Here is a 25,872-nt window from a genome sequence, read left to right on the forward strand (position 1 = left end):
CCACTGAGAATATAAATCTAGTTTTGCTTTAGTACCACAAAATTTGAAGTCACTGCCTAGACCACAAGAATACTGCAAGTTATTGAAAACAGAAAAATAAAGAACTGAAAGAATAGGGTTTTTTACATTACATTGATTTGCACAGTATTTTAGGATATGAAATACTGAAAGTTTAAAAATACTGTGTTTCAAACAGGAGTAAATCACCTGCATTCTAAAGTTAAAAACACAATGATATACATGAGTCAGACCTACCTGCTGACCTGTCATAATTCTATTAAGAAACGGCACCCTAGTAACTCTGGTTTTAATAAGCATAAAAATAATAGGATTGCCAAGAAAAACAAATGAACCATTTCCCTCAGAAAACTTCCATGCAATGAAAAATATTATTTCATAATTTTGGGTAAAATTAGCACTGTACAAAAGTGTTCAGGGAAAAACAAGCCCTTTTTCAAGACCAGAAGGGATATGGGGCAATAAAAGCAGCAAAAACAGTACAAATGCCTAAACCATGATTTTGAGAAATAATCTCCAGAGACTTGCAACTCCACCCTTAAAATCTTATTTGAGAACATCACTAGGGATTGAAACTACAGAGGTCTAATTAGAACTGTATCTACTACAAACAGGATGAGGGACAAACACTTCTCATGTTCTTGCCACTATATCCTTTGCAACAACAATGTCACTGTCACAGTAACAACCCTAAAAATGCTATATAACATAGCCATTCCATAATAAAAACCAACTCACTCCTTTACAAACTTAATACAATTATTTCTCAAAATCTGAAAACACAATTTAAACTCATACAAAACTCCTCCTTGTACTCCACTGATTTCATTTCACTTGTTTTCAAGCTGCTGTATCATTAAAAACTTGTTAAAGAGCTGAAAAAATTCTTCATTGACAGTAATTGTGCATACAACTTGACATTTTTGGCAAGTATTAAATGGCAAATATGTAGCAAAAATAAAGATAAAAAATGAAAAATAAATTAAAAAATATAAATATTAAAAATGGCAAAGAAATGGCAAGTATTAAAGAGACTGCGTTAATAATTAAATATAATCTTAAAAGTTTCCCCAGTTAATGTTTGCAAATGACTTACCTAAACTGTGAAGCTCCTGTCTTAATATCCCCTATGGTGACTTGAACATCATCTTCATCATCATCACTATCACTATCACTGTCATCCTCAGCCTCTGCCACCTTCTACGAAAGAAAAAGTCACTGCTTAGACAAAAAAGCAGTCACTTACCTTCACAATGGAAAAACAACCCAGACAAAACTATCCATTCTACAAGTCTTTGAAAGAAGAAAACTCTCCTCTTCCTAGACATTAAAATTGAGTAGTATTAACAGTAAATTTAGGAGATTACAAGCATCTGAAACATCTAGATCAAAACAGAGAAGTGTCTTTAATACTAAGTTCAGTTTCTCAAGCATAAGAGAGTTTCCACTATCTAATACCCTTCTTCCCTCTATCTAGCTCATACACATTGGTTCTACTCTTACCCTGTCATTCAGGAAAGAACTAAAAGATATGCAAGACTAGCTTCTCACCATCATCAGTTATATATCCAGAGTAACTGAAGTAAGTTTTTCCAGTTGATGATGAACACTGCACTTCAGAGAAATCTATTTCGTTCCTAACATCAGTAAGCTACATAAAGCTTACTGAGACATTTCAGCAAACAGACTTGAAAAATCAGATACAAGAACATGCTGTATGCTGCCCCATAGCTCTCAAGCTTGCTGGTAAAAACAGTTGTGCCAGTTCATACCAAGAGTTCATCTAGTCCACTGCTTCAGGTTTGTTTGGTGTTTTGGTTCGTTTTTCCCCTTACAGAGACCACAGGGAAGAGAAAAAAAGCACATATGATGCTCCTCCCTAATTTGTTCAGCTGCTGCTTATTATCAGCTCAGGACATTTCCTAAGCCCGTTATGGTTTGTCTCTTCTGTAACCCTCAATGGATCTTACTCTCAAGTACTAGTCCAGACTTCCTTTGGACTCATATAACTCACAGCAGTGGCACTCTTTGGAGAGGAGTTCCACAGCACTGTTTGCTGCATGAAGATCCAACCTCTTTTGTTTTCATCCTGAATCCTATGATCTTCATTTTAAAGTTCCAGTTCTCTTATAGAAGAAACTACGAGGAATGAATTCTTATTTATAGTCTTCCCATATGATTTGTTAGCCTCCATCATATCCTACACATGCCTGTCTTCCCAGCTGAGAAGTTCTTGGCTACTCAGCCATTCCATGTATGAAAACTACCTTGATGACTATTGCTGCTCTTCTCTCAACTTTCCCAGTTGTAGTGAAGCCTTTATGAAATGAGGGGAAAAAACAGCAGTCAGAATTCAGGATGCAACTGAACCATGAATTTATGGTATGATATCTTCCATTTTGTTCTATATTCACCTTCTGCTACATGGCAAGGTTTAACTGCTTTTTAGACTCCTGAATAGCATTTAATGTGTCCCTCCTAAGTGGTAATGATCAATTCAGATAATTTTATTTCTAAATCTATTTTTTCCCCCAAGGAACATCACTCTTCTTTTTCTATGCAGGATTCAATAACCATGTATTAACCAGTCACTTCTTCACAGTTGGCCCTTGATCATACTATCTTGATTAACTTTGTAGCATCAGAAAACTTGTGATTTCACAACTTCACTCTTTTCCAAGTAAATATATTAAACAGCACAGATAAGCACAAAATTCCAGAGAATCTTCCCTGGAGGTGACTTTCCTTCACTGTGGAAACAGAACCTTGACTTCTGCCCTGCGTTTTCTATCTATTCCAAGTCAGTTATCCATGTGGGACTCATTTTGTCACTGAATAGTTTTTTAAAATCCTTTAGTGAGGAACTTCTTCAAAAACTTTGTGGAATCCAAGTGAACTTTTCCAACCAAATCACCCATATTCACATATTGGAATCCTTCAGCAAGAGGCTGAACACATCAAAGACAAGGTGATTCTGCCCCGGCAGCCTGCAGTTATTCATGCACAGCTGAGTGCTAGCCCTTGTCTATTATACCATCTATTAAGTTGCCTGGTCTAGAAATTGGACAAAAATCAACAGCTCCTTAGAAGTGCAGTTCATCCTTGCTACACAACATTAATATAATTTACATAACAATGAAGAGGCTATTCTTGAGGCAGGGGAGATAGGGTAAGTCTAGATCAGTATGGATATTCTGTAAATAACAGCTGAACACAGTCTTTCAATGCCATATGGCTGAGAAGTGCAAATTCATCACTCACCAGGCAACCCACACAGATGCCATTAAAAAGGCATTAAACAGGAAATAAAATTTTGCCTGGACGATGTACCTTTTCAACCAAAACCCATTTCACTTAAAATCAATGATTTCATAGTTCCCTCCTCACAGAAATATTCACCTGTTCCTATTCAACCAGCTTGAACAACACCCATTTTCCTAAGCTGCTGCTGAACCTTCATGAACACCATTTACTATGAAGTTCATTTATTTTCTGTAAGTTAGATTTAAAAAGTGGACTGCAGCTGGAAATTTGATGTCCTAATTTAGTCATTTCTACAGTTTCTGCAGATCACAAACACATTATAGAAAAAAAAAGAGCACACACTTAGGTATCAATTCATTTAAATGTAAGTCCTAGTCACATAATCAATTCCCGATAAGTCACAGAATCAAAACATATTAAAGTAGTATTTCAGAAACACATTTAAAACTACCGTTTTCACAACGCCATTTTCTGCAGCTTCCTCTTCACTTCCAGGTGGGGGTGGAGCACTTAAACAAAAACAAACACGAGAAGATGAACCTAGGTATATATTATTTCACAGGTATCAGCAAATGATGAAACCAACCCTGAAATGATGAAAGAAAGCTTTGCTACATCATTCCAGACAAAAAGCCAAGGCTCCAGTAGTCTTCTGCACTAATTAAAAAACAAAGCCAACATATTAAAAAATCTAGACGAATATAACTTTATATTAGCAATATTTAGCTATCATAAATCATACTAACTGGATGTTTGTAGAATAGTTGGAAGTAATGAGCCATTACAGTTGCATCTTCTTTTGAAATCAAACTGAAATACTTTGTAACATATGAAAGGAGAATAAGTTTTTTAGGTATTTTTTCACTGCAGACCTACACTTACTAAAGATATAATGGAAAAAACATTTAAACACCCATAGGTAATGTTTCACTGAAACAGAATCCCCACATCAGCATTGTGAAATTTTCTTCTACCATATGGAATAGTTACAATTCAATGACTAATTCCATTATATTTTAACAGTAGACTGAGAACTGTAAAAATTTTAAAACTACTAGTCCATCTAAAAGGACGAGTACTGTGACATCCATGCAAATGAGCTGTCTCACTGGGCCTACCTACTGCTGCTTCTTACACAGCAATATTTTAACTTCCACAGTCCCATTAGCTGTTAGGATGCTGCACCACAAATACCAGAGTAAGCTGGGAAACCGTAGTCTTTCACTAAAAAGGTACTTCTGAAACAGAGTGAGCAATTGCCAATTTTTATTGAATAGAATGATTCTAATCCCATACTCTGTTGGCAACACACTCATGAGTGTTGCACCCAATACAGCCCAGCTATTGACTCAGCATTCAAGCTTGATCATTTCACTTCATCACCTGGTAAAACAACAGACTAGCTACAGAACCTGAATAACACCTCCCACTTTTTTGTGTACACAAACAATGCCAAAACTGAGAGGCCAGAGACCAAAACTTTTAACAGGTGAACTGTCCCCATACTTTCACAGTTCCAAACACAACTCCTAAGATGCCTAAGTTAGTATTTGTTACGCTTTTTGTCCAAAACTATGCATTGAGACAGCCAAATGCCAAACTAGACACTATTGACCAAAAACTGGAGTACACTGTTTCTAAAGATTATTTTGCCCTCCATGCAAGTGATTTTCCTAAATAACAGTAATACTGACAAAGATGACAGGTCAAGAAAAGGTAACTGAACATAAGGAATCAACTGATATGGAATAGCTTCTACATAAAGAGCAAGTAAGTGACTAGAATTCTTTGTTCTGGAAGAGATGGGATTCAAGACGAATGCAATGGAGGTCTAAAAACCTGTTAAGTGACAGGGAAAAAGGGACAGAAAACAACTCTGTTTCTTATACTACAGAAATAATAGGAATCAAATAATTACACCTAGTAGCCATTTCACAGTGGTATCATATATAGTCATGTGGTGGAGGTTATTCCTGCTTTATCAATAGGTGCTTGTCAAAAGTTGACATGAACTCAAAAAAGCAACTGAGCAAGCTTATGAACAAGCAGTCCACTAAGGCTAACTAAATGCAAGAGTTCTCATTGAAAAAACTGAAACATCTATAGAAAATAACAGTGTATGTTTTCATGTATTGACTTTCACTTTATTTGTTTAATATATCTTGACAATCAACAATTTCCACATTTTACCAATTATGAGAATTTCCTTCATTCAGCACAAGTGAATGACTCCCTTTTCCAGTCAGTCCTTGTTACTAGTCTCCATTAACTTTGTTAGGTTTTCAAGGCAGCATCTTTGTGCTCTCATACAGCTCTTTGTAACTAAAACAGGCTCCCTCCAAATACTTCCATAGCTTTCCTAAATTTCTTTCAAATACTGTCTCACTGGTAAAAAAAAACCAAACCAACCCTGAAAACGTAAGCAGATGTAATCTGTATGTGACACTGCCTTGTAATCTTCATCTGCTTCCTTGTATTCCTGTTTTTGTAACTACACTGCAAACTCTTTGGGACACAGGATGTTTTTCAGTTGCTAAATTATCTCAAACAAATCAAGTCCTGATCCATTGTTAAGACCATAAAGCACAATGATTACAAAAATAATTGTGCCAACAAACCTGTTGGCATTTTGTGAGGGGTAATTGCTGTCCATACAGTTAAATAACTTTCACACTTAAGTAACACAATTTCACCGGTAAAGCCACTTCACAGAAAAGCAAGTCCAAACATATTATCTTAAGGACATTTTCAAAGACACCAGAGCATGTTCAGCTACTACCAACTTTCAAGCAGCTGGAAAGAAGAATGTAGTGAATACAATTTTTGTGCAACCATGCTACAGGGCTTCCAGTTGTCAGGATACTCACCTAGACTTTTCTTCTTCTGGTCTCTCTGCTTCATTTTCATCTACCATAAGAGAAAAGAAACACACTATTTAAGAATAAAATTCCCAGGATATCAACTGTGACAGATTATCTTCACATGTAGAATGTTAGGGCAACTCTTCAGATTACTATTGAGACATGTTCTTAACATTTCAATTGTGAAATCATTTGAGCAGACCCCTGAGTGCTCACAGTGCTCTGCACTGACAGGTCTACCACATGGGCAAGGTTTAGTTTATATGTTTCATTACCATCCGAACGTAAATATAGTGCCTAAAGTTGCAAAAAAAGTTAATACATAAAAGGTTAAGGCTGTTTCAGTACTTCAACGCCGGGAACTCGGGCAGGAGGACACCAGGGAGAGCTCGGGCCCCCAGGGGTGCCTGTGGGGACAGGGACACCACGCGGGGCTCTCGCCGCTGAGGCCCAGCACGCCTCGGCCTGCGCGGCCGGGGCTAAGGGCCCGCGGCACCGACAGCGGAGACCGGGGAGGGGAAGGGGCCAGGAGCCGCCGCCACCGGGGGCTGGCCGGGAGGAGAGAGGAAGCTGCGCAGCCACGGGGGCGGCGGGATGGGGGGAACTTGTTCAGCGGCCCGGCGAGGCGGCGCACGCCGCGGCCTGCGCACCCCCGCACGGCCCCCCCGCCGCGGCGGCGCCGGGCCGGCCCGCTGGGGAGGCGGGCTGGGCACGGGGGTCGGGGAAGGTCCGTACCGCCATAGAGCCACTCCTCCTCCTCGTCCCCGGCGGCCCCATCGGCGTCCGCCGACAGCCGCTCCGCCTCGCCGGTAGACATGGCCGCCTCCCGCGGGACGCGCGGGCCCGGCCCCGGCAGCGCCTCCCGCCGCCGGGCCGCCCCACCGCACCGCCCCCGAGCTCCCCCGCGCCTCGGGCCGCGGCCGGGAGGTGCACGGGCGGGCGGCTGCGAACGCCCAACGCGGCCTCTCGCGGAGGATCCGCCGCCGCCGCCGCCCGGCGCTTCCCCTCCCCCCCGCGTGAGTGACACGCACAGGAAGCGGGCCCGGCCCGGCCCCGCGGCGCCCCGGGCACGGGCTGCGGGGGGCGGCCCGGCCGGGCCCGGCCCCGGGACTGCCCTCCCCGCCGAGCCGGCCTGGCACCGTCCGTGCGCTGCCACTCACCGCGGCTGTGCTTTCGCCGCTCTCCCGAGGCGCACTGCGAGAGCCGCCTTCCCTTCCTCTCGCTGCCCTTTGCTCTCGGTGGTCCTTGTGCTCTCCTGCGTCCCTGAACGCCCGTCCGTGCGCTGAGCAGAGATCACTGGCAGCATGGCGATCTCCTCGAGAACATCCATGCCTATCTCCAGAAGTAGGACTTGGCTACACACGTACACTCCGGTACCGTGCATCTACTGGCGGCTGATGGCAGCTGCCGGGGGAGCGTAACCACGGGGTAAACACGCTGCTTCTGCTAGTACTGTCCCTCGGCTCAGGGACTATCCCAGCTGGACGTAGTATTTTAGGTTTAACAACTCTTCATAGATTTTTCTTTCCTCCACAAATTTCCTGATTTTATTTTTAGCTACAATAAGAGTGTAACATTCATTGTGTGCTGTGAGTATTCCAAAGTGTTTCTATGTTCAAAGTGTTTCTATGAATTTCATGAAGAAATTGATCTGTTTTAAAAGCGGTGGGAAGTAGTGAGCCATTTTTCCTGGTGATTTTCTCACTTTCCATCTGTGAATGCTAGACAGCAACTGCAAGATTCATTGGAAAATTTAAGTACCAACGACTGTCCAAACAAGTTTTGATAAGTTGTGTGTACAAAAGGAGCTTGTGATGTTTCAGGACATATATGAAAACTAAAACAGGGACCCGGGTTTTCACAGCAGGTCAATTTGGGGAAAACAGACTAGAGGACTTCATGGTAACATAAACACAACTCTCAGTGAGGGGAGCTTATTTGAAAGTTTCACATATGGCATGACATTTCACTGGAGTTCACATGAACAACCAACCCACTCAAAATTTTTTTCACCTAAAATTAAATATCTGAGTACTGTGTACAGGTAATGAATTATGTGATGTAATTGGGTAGGTTTTCATCTTGTGATGTCATTTTTTATACAAACAGTTGTGGAGTCAGCAAAGGTGTTTTTCACCATTTTGAGTCACTTGTTTCTCCTAAGACAAATCTGTATATGTAGTGCCTCTTAGTGATATCAGTGTCTGAATTTTCATTCCTGTTTTGTTTACTTTGCCATTTAACACAGTTTTGGCTGACATTAAATGACACGGCAGAATTCTAATAGTTTCCTTTGGCTGCAGACACAAGGAAGGAGAAAGAAAACCATGTTTGAGAAAAACACAACAAATAGAAACCAAGAATAGGCTAAGAAGATAAAATGTCTTAAAACACTTTGATGCAGATACTCCAAGCAGTTTTCCTTGTAGAAACCTTTAAAGAGAAATCACACTGAGCTGGTGGTGACGTAAAAGTCCACCTTGACCATTTGTGGCCTGTAAAAACTGTTTCTTCTAAGGCTTTGAGTAGCTGAAAGGCTGAAGACAGAATGCCTCTTTGCGAGCTGCATCGCCATCTGTACTCATGGGTTACACTCCAGAAACCCACAAAAAGATACCAAGTTTATGGGAACCCTTTAGTACAGGTAGTTGTCACCTTGCACATGGGATAAAATAAGATGTAAAAACTATGTAGATAATTTTATTTCATAACTTAACCATTGTGCTTTAAACTGATTAAACTCATTTTGTCTTCTGGCTAGTAATTATTTTTTTCTACACTGGCATATGCAGAACTAGTTGCAATCTATACAGTATTAATAAACCAAAAATCTATTTGTTTTCTTTAAAAAGCATCTTTCACAATAATGTCTGAAAAAAACCCTCAACCTTTTAGAAGAAGTCAACACCACTCCCCCCCCCCCCATACCTTTTTAAATGGTTTTAAAGGTAAAGAACCCCTTTAGAACTGCTGGGCAAGCCATATTTTATCTAAATTTTGTCTGTGGCACTCAACCATAAAGCAAAAACTCAGATATACATAATCTCTGAGGTAATGCAATCTGAGAGGAGGATAATTCTACTTGTTTATAAACTCGGGGGCCCAGCGGTTAACTATCCCCCATCCTTTCTTAGCATTAATTTTTCAAATCAAAATAGTCAAGGGTATTAGCTTACATATTTTTCTAGCATCATGAACCTTATGCCCTAAGGTTGAAATAACAGATTGGTGCTAGAACAGAACAAAGATAGGGAAGAATGCATCCAGGTAGGAATGTGAACAGAGAACACTGAAAGGAAAGGATCTGATTTAATTACTGGAAATCTAGTGATTCTTCACTACTCATGTTTTTCAGTGTTCTGAAACCAGTTGAACGTGTAAGAGACTGAAGAACAGCAGTTAAGATGGAGGGTGAACTAATTAAGTATCTCTTTATTAATGCTGATAATCCTGCTATGTCAGAAAAGGTATCTTCCTCTGTACTAGGGAGGTTGCCCAAGCGAACACTGTGTAGAACACAGATTTGCAAGCGAGCCATCCATTCTCTGCGGAGAAGAAACTGTAGATGCTTGTTATGGCGGTTTTTTCTAGTTAGCTTTGAAACTGATTTCGAGACCAAAAGCTTCTAAAGGCGGAAGTGGAATTAAACTAATTTGTCATACGTGTCCAACTGTACAGAGAAAAGTCGTATTTACTGAGCACATGCACCAATGCATTCGTTCACACTAACACAAGAAATACACGATTGTAGGGCAGGGAGCAGTGAGGAAAGTTTCGTCTCTCCGGTGCCGTCCATTTAAAGTGCCGGGGAAGCAGCAGTTCCCGCGGTGTCACCAGGGCAGGTGGCGGGACGGTGCCACAGCCGCGGGCCCTCGGCAGCCGCAGCTCTCCCGGGCACCACGAGCGCCCCGCCTCTCCGGCCCGCAGCCAGCCCGCGCCCGACACGTCATCGCGCGGCGCCGGCGGCGCGCCGGGCACGTGTGGAGTGTTGTGGCTGTCACCGCCATGGCGGTGCCGGAGCTGCTGCGGCAGCTGAGCCGCCGGGCCTGGGAGCCCGTGCTGGCCCGGGCGCACCGCGCCGCCGTCCTCATGGACGCGCCCTCCGCCGAGGCGCTGCACTGGGCCGGCGGGGCGGGCGAGCTGCTGGCGGCCGGGGCGCTGGCTGTCAGCGCACTGTCCGCCGGGGCGGCGGTGCCGGCGGGGGTGGCCCGCGTCGTGTTGGTGGTGAGCGGGACGCTGCGGGGCGGCGCGGCGACCGCGGTGCGCGGCGTGCTGGAGCAGGGCGCCGTGCGGCACTGCGTGCTGGTGTGCGGCGACGAGGCGGAGGGCGGCGGGGCGGCCGAGCTGGAGGAGACCTTGCGGCGGTGGATGGGCGAGGGCGGCTGCGCCGAGGTGGTGCTGCGGGGCCCGCCGCTCCTGGCGCCTGTCTCGGCGGAGCTCTGCCTGCTGCCCGCCCTGGCAGCGCTCCTTCCGCCGCTGCCCGGCCCCGGCGGCCCCGGCCCCGCGGAGGTCGGGCTGGGTGCGCTGCCCGCCGGGCTGCGGGCGGCGGTGCGGTCCCTGGTGAGCGACCTCGACTCTCTCTTCACCGTCCTGGGCCTGCGGGAGGAGAGCTTCGCTGTGGGGACCTTCAGCAGAGTCGTTGCCGCTGAGTTGGCAAGCTACACACCAGCCAGAAACAGGAGGAGGACAGCCACCAACAAGGCCTCTGTCATCTTTGTGGACAGGACGTTGGACCTCGCTGGTAAGAAATCTGCAGCTGGTATGGGCTGTCATTCTAGGGGGCCCATGCCCACCCCACCGGGAGGGTGTCAGGTCGTTGTGGGAACCCTGGTGACGTGGCATTACCAAAAGTCCATATTCCACTTGGTACCGTGCTCCTCCCATCGGTATATAGCTCCAGTTCTGGGTCCTGGATGGGATTGCTCTTGAGATCTGGTCTCCTAGAATACACTTGTTGGGTAGTTACTAGGCAGTCGTGACAGGTTTCTGGGCTTCTTCTGAAGCTTAGAGAAACATGTCTGGGTTCAAAGCGGTAGTTACCATAAGTGTGACGTTGTCCTGCTCCAGTAGGAAAACTTGGTGTTCCAGCATTCTGCTGGTGATACCCAATGTCCTTTCTACTCAAAAACAGCTATTACCATGTGGCATATGTATATTGTAATCTTTTACCCCAGTGTCAGTTTTTGTGCTTCTTGGATTAAAAGCACTGCAGCTACCACTGCTCTCAAGCATCCAGATCATCCATTACTCACATTGTCCAGTTGTTTTCAAAAGTACCTTACAGGCTGCTTCCTTGACCCCAAACACTGTGCCAAAACCCCTAGTGCCAGGTGCATCCTTTCATGCAGAAATAACTCACATGGTTTTGTTAAATGGTGATCCCTGGTGTCAGTGGCCCCAAAGTCATACTTAACTGCCTAATGAACTGGTGCTGCTTTCCAAATTAGGAGAAAAGTTGGCATAACTGAGCTGGTTACCCTCCCCTTCTTCTTGGTTCATGTTTAGCATGATCTTACACGAAAAGCAGTGTGCAATTCCATTCCGTAGGCTAGTGGTTTGAAGAGTAATCATTGTATTAACCCACCAGGTGTGCAAACAGTTCTTCATTTGGCAACAGTGGGAGCATGTTTAACCCCATGGCCATGATGGTTGCTTGCACATCTTCGTATCCCAGTGGGTCATAGAAATGAAGAGTAAAGCAGAAGGCTCTGCTGGAAATCCAAAGGTTTGTTTCTAGCGCTTCCATTTTGCTGCAAACTAGAGACCCTAACTGCACCTGTGTGCAACCTTGAGGTGTGCAGGAAACAATCTGCATGTTTCAGACTGAGCCTTATGGATTTCTGTGAAGCATCCGATGCATCTACTTGTCACTCCTATCTTTGTATCTGTCTAAGAAGATACACATCTCTGTATAACCCTTAGCCATATCTATGTGCCTGGAAGTTTTTCTGTGCATATGTGTATTGATGTAGGAATGGCTGCATTTGCTATCCCCGTCATACATACCTTCTGCTGGCATGCACGGAGTGTGGGCCTGGTTCTGTTTGTAGTCAGTAATTCGGGTCATAATTTTTTGCCACCACATGTCATGTAGCAAGCACTTGCCACAATGTTGCACCCTGCAGCTCATCTGTTTCTGAGTTTTCCTCTGCATCGTTTTTCCTCCCATAGTTTTGCCATTGTGTATCCTTGCACAGCTGTAGGGTTCATAGCTGTCAACAACGTGCTAAAGAGCAGCTATGGATCTGGGCAGTTAATGCTGTGCTGGGGTTGGGAAGATTGATCGGAAGACTGCAGGAGAGTGGACTTGGATAAAGAGCCTTAAAGTGAAATTGTGAGAAGAGTGTTGGGTTTGGGTGGGAACTGGGCGAGGATTTATGCTCTCAGATGGTGAGGAGAAGTAAAAACAACAACAAAAAAAACCAGATGTGGGGTGACAAGGAGCTGCCTGACAAGGAGACTCCTGAGAAGGTATGAAGAGAGATAATTGTTACCAGCTTAAACCTGGGAAGTGTGAAATCTTGTACTTCAGTAGGAGAAGGATTTTTGGAGATGACAGCAGGGCTGTAGTGGCACAGTGTTGGAAGGAAACATCCAAGCTCTTGGAGTAAGGATGAGAACTTACAGGATTTATTTTTTAAAGATTCTATTCTCACTATCCATAAATGAAATGAAGATCCCTTCATGCAACATTCTTTTGCTACCAACAAATGTCTCCAGAATTCATTGGTAATTTCACAGAGTTATTCCTATGCTTTGGACATGATACTCTTGCTATCAAGTAAAACGCAAATGGAAGGAAGAAAAATCCAGTGCATTTCAGAGGGAAAGCTCTATGTGGACCTGAATTTAGTGCCACACAAAGAGATTTGTTTCATTGGTTTGTTAAAAACTGTACAGTAAAAAAAATATACACATGCAACTCCCAGCATTGAAATTGTGAAATCAGTTTTAAAGAAAACGGAAATGGCAGAATTAAGTTGTACCCAAGACCTTAATTTTCTTAGGCATATCCAGCGTTTTATATACTTTCTTCCCTGGCTCCGTATCTGTGGCTTCACTTCTAGGCTTCAGGTGAATGAGTCTGTTGAGTTTCATTCAGCCTTACACTTTGTAAAAGCTAAGGCTTCCTCTCTGCAAGATTCAGTTTGGTATTGGCAGCTGGGCCACTGGATCTTTTTTCAAGCTATGATATGTATTTGCAGTCAGCATTGTAAAAATAAGTAATTTTTCTTTTGAAATGACAACTCAGTGCAGCTAGAAGCCTTCGAGGTAGACTTTCTCATTTGGAGCTCATTTCAAACAACTTTTTTAATCTTCCTTCTCTAAAGATGCAAGATTTTGGATTTGATTTGTGTCATATTGATATCTGAATCTTGTCCAGAGTGTGGACTGTAGAAATGGCTGTTGGTTATGTGTCCATGAATTATGAGAATGCTTTCATATTCCACAGCACTTCCACAACAGCCTGGAAGTTCACTAAGAGCAGGTGCTGGGCTACTTTCTAATTAAGTCAGGCTTCTGCTTTGACCAAGGTGACTTTGAATCCCTCTGAGTAGACTATCAAAAGGCAAGTATTTTCTAGCTCAAAGGCCTGAATGTAGTACAGGTTTAGGTAGCTCTAGATGATATCTAGAAGAGTTGCAGTTATAGATGTCTTATTTGTTAGCTCGTGTTCCATTCTTATCTAGAACTCTGTTGAATACTTTTTATATTATATTTTTGTATGTTCAGCATTGCTTATGCACATTGTATTTTGTTTGCCTACATATTGTTTTAATGTCCACTACTCTGCTGTAAAAAGCAGAATAAATCCTCCCAGCTAGAGGAGTACCCTGATAAGCAACACTGGTTAAAAGACAGAGCTAACTGATAAGCACTGTAATTCCTCTTAATTTTCTTCCTCTAATATTTGCACCCCTAAATATCTGTGTTGTGGTGCCATATTGTAACTCCATCCTCCATCCATGTGTTTTACCACCTTGCCAGCATTCATATGGAGTAGTATTTTGCAGTTTCCCAGGTTTCTGTTTTCATGTGTTAAGCTCATTGATATCTTTTAGATACTGGTGTTCAGAACAGCTTGACAGATTTCTCTTCCCACTCTTTCAAGCTTTGCAGCTATTTGGGATCTTGGTCTTCCCCACTGGTGTGTGGGGGTAATTTTGAAATTCAATACAGTGAGCAAAAGACAGAGAAGAATGAATAGCAGGGGGTGCCTGTGCAGTTACTCTATAATTTTGAATAATAACCTTTGTGTAGGTGTTCTTGAAGTTGGGTATTTCAATGCTGTCAGCAGCAGCACTTTATCATCTTTAGCACTGTTGCATTTGTCTGTCAAAATCATGGGAATGTTTCCCAAGAGACAAGGCTCCAAACTTGGGTTTAAATTTCTGTATCCCCTCCCTCACTGTCAGCTAGGCATCATCTTTGCATCAGACCTTTGTGCTGGTTGTAATGTTTTCAGCATTTGAACAGATACAAAAGGCACAGTTAGGTGCTCATCAATGAAGTGCAGGTACTATTCTGTTTTGGTGTCTGGGAGCAGCCGCAGTGATGAGAAAGTCATAGCATGCCTTTATCGTTCTGCATAATTCATAGTGGAGAATGAGAGTGTAGCCTAACATAGGCCCATGCCTCTCTGGTAAAGGCTGATTCTGACTAATCTCTCTTTTGGATTATTTTTGTTCTAAGGCATTTGCTTGTAATTGTCTCTTTTTTTCATTATATTTATCACATTTCTAATTTGGAGTGCTTTACTCATGCTCTTTTTGTTTGCAGCATCTTCCAGGTTGATGCATTGGTGGATTGACACTAAAGTCTTTTTAGAGGAAATGAACCCATGATTTTTTCTTCCTTACCATCTAAGCTGAGGCCTTGAAAACATAAATACTGAGGCCTGTAGAGTACAGTAGTCCCCTTTTTGTGAACTAGACTGGGGCTTTGACACAGGAGGCAACTGATGCTTAAATTATTATGGTTACTTGAGGTTGAGACTGTGCTGTGAGGAGTGATGGCTGCTGAAAATATTCAAGTGTGAACACATTACTGCACGTCAGGATGCAGCTTCTGCTATGACATGGCAGCTTCTGCTGTGGCATGATATCTGTAAAGATTTGGCTATCATGGAATAAGCACACAAATTTTTATAATACGTTTCTAAATGCTTCAGGCATTATATTTGTTATAGAGGCTTTACAGAGAGAAGAAAATAAATGGAATGAGTTTTTCTTGTTAAAAGAAAAATGCAGGTGACTAGGTCAGTGCAGAGGATTTAGAAATTACAAGAGCCTTCAACAGGTAAAGTGTTCCTCATCTCCAAATTTGCTGCTCTTTACATACGTTGCAAGACTGTGAGAGATGGGTAATCTGTCATATTTTTATGTCAGTATGCTAATGCTACTGGGCTTGGTTGTGGACTTCTGTGATCCTCCTGCTGGACTGCAGATTGGTTTTTGGGTTTTGGACGAGGGAGGAGTTGTGGTGCTTTTTTGTTGGCTAAGATTCAATAGTCAGCTTAATGGGATAGGTAGCTGGCTGCTTTGGTATTATTTCATCTGTACAGTGGAGAACGTAGATCTGTCTTTTGGCAAGGTGGAGGAATACTCTAGTTTCCTTTAACGCTGCCCAATTTTTCCTGGGAACATACAGGCTGCTTTTCAGTGCTGTTTAACAAAGTCATCTTAATCTAACACTGGATTAAAAGAGTATGTCAAAACATTGATAAGGAACTGGAGCTCTAAGTATCTATCTTTTTTCAAGGAAATAGGTGTAAACGTTTCTGTCTTCTGACATTTTAAACCCTCTTCTCACAGAGGTCATGTGTTCCCTAAGAAAGGTGCCTCACAGGACTTGTCCCACTAGAGTTATTTAGTGTAAAGTCTTTCCAGTTGGTGGTATTATTCAGAAAAGCATTGAGTGGGTGTGCGGTGTTGAAACATCATGAAAACTGGGATGGGTTTGTCCATATATCTTTCAGAATCACCTGTCCTGAACTAATCTATCTATAAAGTAGGTAAAACAGCAGATGTTGAGAAAGCTTGATAGTGAGGCCAAGATATGCTTTGCATACTGTTTAGGTGCACACTGACTTACATTTAAGCACTCATGGAAGGACAAGTCGCCAGTAGAAATTAGCTGCATTAGTTGTTGGCTAGTGAGCACTGAAGAACTGCTTTCTAAATCAAGCTCCTCATGTCTGGCAACTGACTTTAAAGTCTTCCCATTGCCCAAGCTCTCATTTTGTTTCTGTGGCGTGCAGTTGTTCCTTAAATGTGCTATTTTTTTGTTTTGTTTTTATTTTGAACTAAACAGTACAGCTAGTAGGAGAAAGTAAGAATAGGAGTACAAGTGGTGTGATACAGCACTGGTAATGGGCTTAAGCAGATATTTTCTTGTATGCCTGTCATGGACGCCTTTCTGGGGGAAGCAGGGAGTGTAGTTAGTGAGTTCCTGGCTGCTATTAAAGAATTGGTTGGTTGACTTTGCAAATTGTGTCAGTTGCAACTTGTAGCAAATGTCACCTATTTCAGTTTGTAACTTGTAATGTAAAGAAAAAGTGAAATTAGTACAGTATGATATATAAGAGTTCTTGTATCCTGAAAGCTAGATGTTAGCCTGGTATGAAAACTCCTATTTTGCAGTGGTCAGATAACTTCTTGTCACATGAACGCTCGATCTGTCTGTACTTTGGCAGCATTAAAAACCATCACCTGCCCTGAGCACTGTTGGTCATGAGAAGCTGTGAGCAGAGAGGATCAAAACTAGTCCCATGCACCCTTCTGAAGTCAGTGCAGTTGGAAAGTGACTCCCTGGGATTTCCTGTCCTAGTCTTGTGAAGTTTAACTGTCTTTTCAGGCTTGGTTGATTTATGCAGTTGATCGGGGGGGTGGTGACTTTTAAAACCTCCAGTAGATGTTTTGTGATTGATTTGATGAGGCATGGCAAAAGCCAGTAGTGGCTGTGGACCAGTGGAAACCTCCAAGAAGTAACAGTTGTGGGAAAGAGACAGAGATGGCACTGGCTGTTTGTGGAAGCATCTCGGGTACTCTGAGTCTTCCCCCTGTGCCAAGAGGAAAGGAGGGATGTTAATAATTAATGTGGGTTTATTTGCATTTGAGGTGTTTCTAGTTTAGCCAAATGTCTTGTCTAGCTAAATGTTGCTTGCTTGCAGCATGTGTGGAGAGACAGATGTTGCTTCCAGTACATGGGGTGGAGGTTCAGTAGATTGCCATTGGTTTTCCCTGTGCAGCTTTGTGAGTGTTGCAGTGTGCCTTACACATGACCGATCTACTAAGAAGAATGCAGGGATTTTGTAGAGCAAGGTTGCTTAGGGAGTCACAAAGACAACCTAGCTCATTCCATCTGTACTTCACTGGTCTAACTCTGGCTGGGAATGCTAGAAAAGAAAGTTGCTGTCATTCTGTAATTGTTGCAGGCTTTGGTGAAACAGATGGGTAATAAACCAGCTGTGTGCTCAGATGTCCACACTGCAGTACCATCCCGTGCTGGACACATATGCCTTCTTAGCTTTTCATGGATAAAGGCATTGCCAGCAGAGAGTTTGACTTCACTTTTCTCTTCCATTTTCATCCTTCCATCTCTTTTCATCTTCTTCTGCAATACAGAATAGTGGATAAACCATGGAAAACCATGGTTTACAGCCTGGATACCTGGCTGCTGTAGAATTGCTGAAGACAGTCTTCTGCTTATCCAAGAGCACTTAATAATCTGACCTCAGCAATGTTCTTGATGTAAGGGTCCTTTTTTGGATTTATGGAGCATGTAAAGCTAATTCAGCTGTTGGAATAGATCTTCTCTGTCTTTGGAAATGATGAAAACGTAAGAGCAGATAGCTACCACACAGACACACTTAGATGGAGTGGGACCATAGCCTGAGACAACTTTTTCCTGCTTCAAAAGTTCCTGTTTTTCTGTGATGAAAGCCAGGAGAACAATACTAAGCTCAGCACTGCTGTCCAGCCCTGTGTTGATGGCTGAACCACAGCCTAAGTGGCAAAATACAAATACCTTCAACTTGTTCCTGATGTAAAGGCAATAAGGTTTCTGGTCCCTCTCTCTTGACTTTTTTATCTGTAGTGTGTGTCATGTTTTTCTGCTTTGAATTGGTTCACAGCCCTAATATTTTCTAAGTTGGTTGTAGAGCCTGCGTTGAGAGTTCATGAATGGAAAGAAAAGCATGTGTGTTTGAAATCAGGAAAATTGAAGAAAACATGCCAGCTGGAGTTCAGAGTTTCTCTTGGAATATGGTCAAATGGACATTTTATACTCTGTAATTTGGGTTTGCTTAGTTATTTCGTGTTTATTTCACCTGAGCTGCCCTTGCTTTATATAAAAGTGATGATCTTGATAGTGGCATATCATTGGTAATTGTTTATTTTAATATTAGGCTGGCCTGTCTGGATAGCTGTTTATGCAACTTGTATACAGTCCTTTCAAGCACAGCCCTATTATTTTAGGTAGAAAAGTGCAGTATGCATGTGAGTGTATATATAAATATTTGCCTGCTTTTTTTAATAACCATTGCAAATATTATTTAACAACTTCCTTAGGCAAAGAAAAATGTTTTTCATGTCTAAGTGTAAAATCAGTGAATATCTTAACAGCTGTTAAACTAAGTCTAATTTGTACTTTTAAAATGAATCTTTCTGAAATGTTGTAAGTGCTTTTAACTTTACACATTCTAGAAATTAATTGTACTTTTGCAGCAAAATGTTTTTGAGAAGCTAAGTGTGATCTTGATGTTATGAATACCAGTGTCCTTCTCCCCAAAACATGTGGTTATTTTCTTTTCAATTCCTTGTGTTTATTTTTCTAGTTATGCACCTGATAGTTTTTGGGTCTTTTTTTTTTTTTTTTTCCCTCAGGAGCAGTTGGTCATCATGGTGACAATCTTGCAGAGAAGATTCTTTCTGTGCTTCCCAAACTTCCTGGCCACAAGACTGATGTGATGGTTAACATGGTGGAACTTACAGCACTGCAGACTTCAGATGAAACTTGCACTGTTATAGCACCTGGCTGCTTAGCACAACCAAAGTAAACATTCTTTTCTTCTTTCTTTTTTTTTTTTTTTAATGTTGAATATGTTTGTTATCTCTCTGTGAAAAAATGAACAGAGAACAAGTCTTTAAAAAAACTAAAGAAAACAGTCAAACTTACAGCAAAACCCCATCTGGTCATAATTCTGCTGGAATGTAAGTCTATGTGTGTGCATTAAGTGAGTAGGCCAGATAAGACTTCCAAAAGTGGGAGAATCTCAAGACCTTTTAGATTTGGGTTGTTTAAATTGCTGTAGATTACTGTAGCACAAATCAGTACAGGTTAACACCAAGAATTCTACTTGTGACATTTCTTTTTCTGCCTAAGTAATAGGTCATGCAAACAGGTAGTTCTCAATGGTGACGTTGTTTTTCCCATAAGCCTCTTCATAAAGTTAGCTGGATGCTAATTTTTGTTAGAGTACATGTTAATTTAAGGTCTTATCCCTGTTTTCAAACACAATACCTGTGGAGAAGGACAATAAGGCACAAATTCAGGTATGCAGACAGCTTCACGAGGGACTGATTTTTGCTTAAACAAGAGCAACTTAAAAGCTGTAACTTCAGACAGTTGTACTTAGCTATGTATAATGTGTAGCTAAGACTTTACAAGCAAAGTGCATCAGATTTGATGTTTCACTTTCTAAATTTAGTTGTCCAAACCAAAACTTTCCTGCAGCTTCTGTTACTATGCAAAACCAGAGAAACATACCAGGTGCTGGTTTCATTCCACAAAAAAATTTTCTCAGCAGTGCTCTAGAAATTAATGCAGTGCAAAGGAGATTAAAAGTTCTTTCTCTTTTACTATAGTGCTCTTCTCATATATTAGAAAATGTTTTTTCAAGATGGGCTATCTAATATAGTTCCTATTCTTCTCTTTTGACTCATTTTGTGATTTCACACCTGCACTGTATCCTTCTCCTTCCTTTCCCCCCAACAAAGATTTCAAAGATTTCCACCTTTAGCAACATATGGTCTTTATTTTCTGAGAGCCTCCAGATCCTTTGTCACCTTCCATCTCCCACACGTGCTATAACTGGGTCCAGTTTCTAGGTTTTGCATTGCATACCTTTCTTCTTCCATAGAAGTTGGAGAGAAAACATTTCCTCATAGAGATGGACTCAGTTGTAACTTACTGCCAGGGTGACTAGCTTAAATAAAATTTGATCTGGTTTGCTTCTCACTGCCTGCTTTCCAGCTGATTCCTGAAGTAGAAGTGAGATGTCCTCAAAGATCTATCTGCATAGCAAAATGAAGAGGTCATTGTCCTTAGTTGAGTTCTGTGGTAGCTGTTCATGCTAACTTTGAGTAACTATCAGAAACAAAGAAAATTCTGTCAGTGTGGGCTACGGGAAAAAAAAAAAAAAGCTATTTACTGCCCTGAGATTGTTGGCCTGTGCTACCACTCCATTGTTTCTTCCATTACTGACATTAAGGAGACTAAAGGTAGTGCTGGTATGACTTCACATGGCTAAATTATGACTTCAGTCATGTATTCATGTTTTTAGGAACAGCTGACAGAGTTCTACTATGTTCTAAGGTGGCTAGTAGTATATATGTACATCAAGGTTTGTTTGCCTATTTGCTGGCTAATGGGAAGGTGTCCTCTGTTAACAGTAGTTAGTCTTAACATATTTTTCAAAGTCTCATGTGGACACAGCTGGTTAAAGAACAGCAGGATTTGGCTACAAGATGCAAGTGTGGCAAAGTTGGATGATAGCAGCTGATACATGGTACCAAAGCAGTGGTGCAATTAACACACCAGTCTTTAACAGCTTCTCCAAAATACCCTCCTTCTAAAAAGGCATGGTACAGAATCTGTTACACTGGAAATTTTTAGGAACAGATCAGGCAAATATTTTAAACAGTCTTAATCTTGCCTTGGAGCACAGCAAAGGGACTACACGACCTCTGAAAATTCCTCTTGTGATCACTGTTCACAACTGAAGAAGAGTTGTGGGGCCTTATAAGAGTCTCCAAACTCCAAGGAAAGTGACAGTGTGATGTTCAGCCTGTCATTCACTTCTTCTCCAACTATATAATGATCAGGAATAGTGTCTAGTTTAAAATAGGCACTTCCAAACTAGCTTAAGACAGTTGATGAAGAAATGATGGCTTGAAACCATAACAGTGGCTGAATGTGTGGCTGAAGGTGGTAATTTCCGTTCTGTTCAGCAGGATATTTTCAGTGTTGGATTATAAATGCTAACATTAGTCATCTTTGCTAGTGTAAAGTGGTTGTTTTTCTGAAGCACTGAAATGGACTAAAGATTCCCACCAGTAAATTTCTGTGTCAATTCCATAAGAAAGTCCTTGGGATGTTCTCAATTTCTCATCAACTTGGTTGTTGCCCTTGGTAACTGGCTCGAAAGTGTTTCTTGTAATTGAAAACTTAAGTCTTCATTTATGTTTGTATATGTTGCATTGCAAGGAGTGTTCCTCTGCTTGTAAATTTTCTGTTTACTCTGGAGTGAAAGTGCCAGCCTTTTCCCCAGAGACATGACCAGTGACTTCAGTTACACCCAAATGAAATGCGTGAGGACTCTATCACATGAAATTTTGTGATCACACTGTAGCATTTCAGACTCACATATTCTGAGTATTTTTAAAATGTTTTCATTGTTTTCTCTCAAGTAATATTTGAGCACGCTGTAGGGAGGGGAGAGAGAGAGTCTGGTCCTTGCATACAGCTTGCTATATTTAACTTCTCTTATGGAATGCCACTCCAGCAGGAACATCTGGGCTGAATTACAGAGTTAGCAAACAGAATTAATGAATAATTTATGGTTGGTGTGGTGAAATAAAGCAGGGTTCTTTTCTCAAATCTAAGGAAATAATGGGCTTCTTTAAAGATTTAGATGAAAATGTAAATGCCATATGCTGCTTGAATTACTGTACTTTGAAGGTGCTCTCTTTGTGAGGAAGGGAATTTCTTAAAAAAAACCAACCCAAACTATTCTACAGTTCTTGATTTTTTTTTTAGTCTTACTACCCTCAAAAATCTCACAAAGTAATTGTTTGCCCTACTGTAGTCACTGACATGTTACTGTTCCAGTGTGGATGACAGTAGAGTTATGCTCTTCGAGAATTGTGTCAAAATATTTTATTCATTTTTATATACAGATGGATGTACATAGCAGAAGAGAAACAGTTTGTAGATATTTAGCTAAAGACATCCACTCTTGATCAGAACTGCTGGTTTCTGATTCAGAAAAGCAGGAGCCACCCTGTTGTTTCAAACAAATGATGCATAATAGAAGCGAAATTGTAGTGATAGCTTAGTGGTAGGCGTGATTTGAACAAATTGATTACAGTTCACTTGCTGGTCTTTGTATTTTGATAACTCGTAGAGTGTTTTTGGAGGAATTCTTCCAAATTTCGGTTTCTGATTTTAAGCATGCATGTAGTGGCTTCTAGGTGTTGTCTGTTTGGATGAATGTCAAGCTCTGTGTGTTTGTGAGCAATCCATCCCATAAGTTTGATAACCTCTTGGCCACATTGTTTCTCAAAGTACCCATCCTGTGTTTTTAAGATCTCTTTTGGGCATGTTGAAGCGTCTTGCTGTCAGTAATTAGTTTATCTCGATGAAGGTTTATCTTTTCCACCTCTTGCAAGCTGGGAGCTGAGGCACATGAAGCTCCCATGGCTCCCTAAAACCCCAAATCATGGTTCAAATGCCTAAATCCTGGTCACAGGCCTGTGGTGTGTGAGAATTAAGGATTTATACGTGGGCAACAGAAGGAATATTTATGTTTACTGTTTTTTCACTCTGCTTTTTTATTAGCCAGGAACACTTTTGATATGCTCTCCTATTTTGCTGAACAGACTGAATATTTAATTTGCTTATGCACATTCCAAGAACTTGCTCAATAGAGATTTCTTGCCTGTTTTTCCACTCTTGCTTCCTTTCTCCAATGTTTGCAGGCTTCTTAGAATTCAGTATGGTGTTAAAATCTTTTAAAAAGTCCACATTTTTTATTTAAGATATATATGTATTTAATGCAATATACAAAGAACCATTGGACTCTTACAGCAAGCATTTTTCCATAAAGACGAAGAACTTTAATGTAACACAGTTCACGTTTGGGCTGCTATGCCTAAAGCAATTCAATAAGCAATATAGCTGAGCTGTCTGGGCACTTTTGACAGAGCAGATGGAGCCACTAAATCTCCTGTATTTGCACTGGGGGGAGAAATAGCAAGTTGAGAATGAAGTGGCCATGTTGATGGGTGTGATGCAGAAAAGCATTGTTATGCAGGCCAAATGTTTGAATCACAGCACCCACAAAAATCTTTCTTTAGGTCTTGTATAAGGAATGGAAAGGTAGGTGTGCTGGGGGGAGTGGGTTAAAAATCAGGACATTCCTGGAGATGGACTGATAAAATTTCAATGTCTCATGTTAATGGCAGTTGAAAATACATACTTCTCCCAATCATTCTTAGTTCTGAGGTTGTTACTCACATTTTGGACTGATCAGTACTTTTTACAAATGCTATGATTTGGATGGAGAAGAAAGCTCTGCTCCAGCTGCATCTTTGCATTTGGGTGTGATGTGATGATTCAATGCTCCTCTGGTACTGTGGGACTTGGACAGCCCTGAACGTAAAGGAAGGCCATGAGGTGAGGGGACTTTTATTCCAGTCCTGGTTCTGCTATCAGCTTGCAGCATGATATCTCACAGGTCACTTAATTCCTTTCTGCCTCTGATTCCTCTTGTAGTCCGTGTCCAAGGAACTTGTTTCCTAAACCAGTAAAACAGGGAGTTTCTTAGGATACAAGTTTGCATACTGAAGGCAGAAAAATTCTAGGGGTTCTGATCTTCGGGGTGCAATTAATAGTGCACATGAGTACAGGGGGAGTTAAGGTGTCAAGACTATCGAACGCAGGATCTCCATTTGTGCTTTCTTTGGTAGTGTCCTTCCCACTCCTACTCGCAGTGCTTTATTGCCCTGGGGTGGGGGGACAGTTTTGAGTTGTATTCACCTGTCCCCCTTTCCTGGGAACTGATGGAACAGCAGTTCCAGTGATCTCTGTACAGCACACACTGCAGTAGTCTTTGAACAGTCACATGTATCATGTGAATTTCAAATGAAAGAGGTGTGTGTGTGTATGGCAAAGAAAAGGGCAACAAGAATTAAAACTGAAGAGGAGATTAAAGTCTCTCTTTAATCTGGGATGTGGACTTTTTTTGAATCGTTGATTTTACTCTCTTGGAGGTTTTTTGTTTGTTTGTTTGTTTGTTTTTTAATCAAGGAACAAGCATCTGAAGGACATTGGTGTTTTGGGGTTTTTTTGAACAATATGGTTCTTGGATCTTTTTGGTATTTTCAATTTTTTAAAAAATTATTTCCTTTACATCAGTTGTAGATGTTAATTAGGAAAAAAACCACTTTTTTTTTTTGCATGCATAAGTTTTTAGAAGCTTTTAATAAGAAGGTAATTTGGGACAGTGTTATTCTTGAATGGGCTGGAAATTTATGGCATAAATTAGAGTATTTTTCCTTTCTGGAATGTTAATATTAAAGAGGAAACATTACTGTTGCTGTAAGAAAATCCAGATGTCCTGACTATATTGCTTCATATCCACTGCGAGTCTTTTAGAGGAGGAAGGGTAACCCAAAACAAAGGATGTCAAGGCTCTTTCAGACAGGGAGAGAGACAGCTTCGTGCTAAAAACTGCTTTTGGATCTGCCCCGGTATGTTGGTGGTGGCTCAGCAACAGCGGGGTGCTCCCTGCCCGTCCCTGCTGCTGGGGTGTTCCTCCAGTACTGGAGTTTCTGCTGCTGGACACTTCCCCCTGGTGGAAGCTGCACGCTCCTGCTCTCCCGGGACCTGGCCTCCTGGCTCTGTTGCGGTGCTCTGCTCCTAAAGATTATTTTAAACCTAAATTCAATACCCCCAAGACAAAAAAACCCCAAACCAACCCCAAAAAAGCCACTACCCATGGTACAGCTGTTTCCTATCTGCCTTTCTGAACAAGGCGAGCAGCACTTTGGGGAGAGAAGGAAGTTTTAACTGCAGAATTTATGAAAAGCAGCCATCACAGTGCATTAAATATAACTCTGAAACTTTCTTTCACCCATGACACGTGAAATTACAGCCTGGCTCTGTGCTTCCAGGACTCCTGTTGTGCCACTGAGGTCCATTTTCAGGGAGATGAATTGTGCTTTAGAGGGTTTTTATGTTGGTACTTTTTGCCTTTTTAGCAGTCCAGCCAGGAGATGCTTCACGAAGTGGTGGGTTGGGCAGTAGGAATGCCCCAAACACTACATTCCTTCCTCCCCCACCATGCTCCTGGACTGGCAGCCTTCCTGATCACCCCTTTATTGTACTTATGCAGGCTTAGAGCACAGTCCTGAATCAGGCCTATTCAGAGTTTCCTCATTGTTTGAAATTTCTCAAGGCATCTTCTTGTTGGAAATAAGAGCCCTGCCTGGATCAGCTTCTGGGGTTTGTCAGTCAAGACAAGCTTTCCAGGAGATGCTTTCTGCTCAGTTTCAAACCAGCCTGAATCAAATGAACATAATTGACTGTTGCCACAGGATGAGATGAACAAGCTGATAAGATTTATTCTATTTTACAATAAATGTGTATATTTGCCTGGATCCATTCAACATGGGACCTCCTTGAAATGGAAAAAAATGAAGGGGTGAGAGGGCTGTGCTGAGAG

General features: G+C 41.8%; 2 protein-coding genes across 6 annotated transcripts in view; one reads left to right on the forward strand and one right to left on the reverse strand.

Annotated features, from left to right (window-relative positions):
• Window positions 1–7,154, reverse strand: part of FIP1L1 (factor interacting with PAPOLA and CPSF1) — a 38,271-nt gene extending 31,117 nt beyond the window's left edge. The window contains exons 1-4 of one of the 5 annotated variants that reach the window (XM_082281472.1): window positions 6,879–7,154; window positions 6,150–6,189; window positions 3,734–3,791; window positions 1,115–1,218 (exon numbers count right to left, since the gene is read on the reverse strand). In XM_082281472.1, the coding sequence (XP_082137598.1) occupies window positions 1,115–1,218; window positions 3,734–3,791; window positions 6,150–6,189; window positions 6,879–6,960 (284 nt within the window). In that variant the 5' untranslated portion in view covers window positions 6,961–7,154. The remainder of the gene's footprint in view (window positions 1–1,114; window positions 1,219–3,733; window positions 3,792–6,149; window positions 6,190–6,878) is intronic. The other 4 variants (XM_082281471.1, XM_082281469.1, XM_082281468.1 and 1 more) reach the window with 4 other exon arrangements.
• Window positions 7,155–10,141: 2,987 nt separating this feature from the next.
• Window positions 10,142–25,872, forward strand: part of SCFD2 (sec1 family domain containing 2) — a 195,409-nt gene continuing 179,678 nt past the window's right edge. The window contains exons 1-2 of the mRNA XM_082281240.1: window positions 10,142–10,884; window positions 19,031–19,199. Of these exons, the coding sequence (XP_082137366.1) occupies window positions 10,149–10,884; window positions 19,031–19,199 (905 nt within the window). The 5' untranslated portion in view covers window positions 10,142–10,148. The remainder of the gene's footprint in view (window positions 10,885–19,030; window positions 19,200–25,872) is intronic.

Source organism: Coloeus monedula, assembly GCF_965178545.1.
Source record: "Coloeus monedula genome assembly, chromosome: 5".
NCBI classification, from domain to species: domain Eukaryota; kingdom Metazoa; phylum Chordata; class Aves; order Passeriformes; family Corvidae; genus Coloeus; species Coloeus monedula.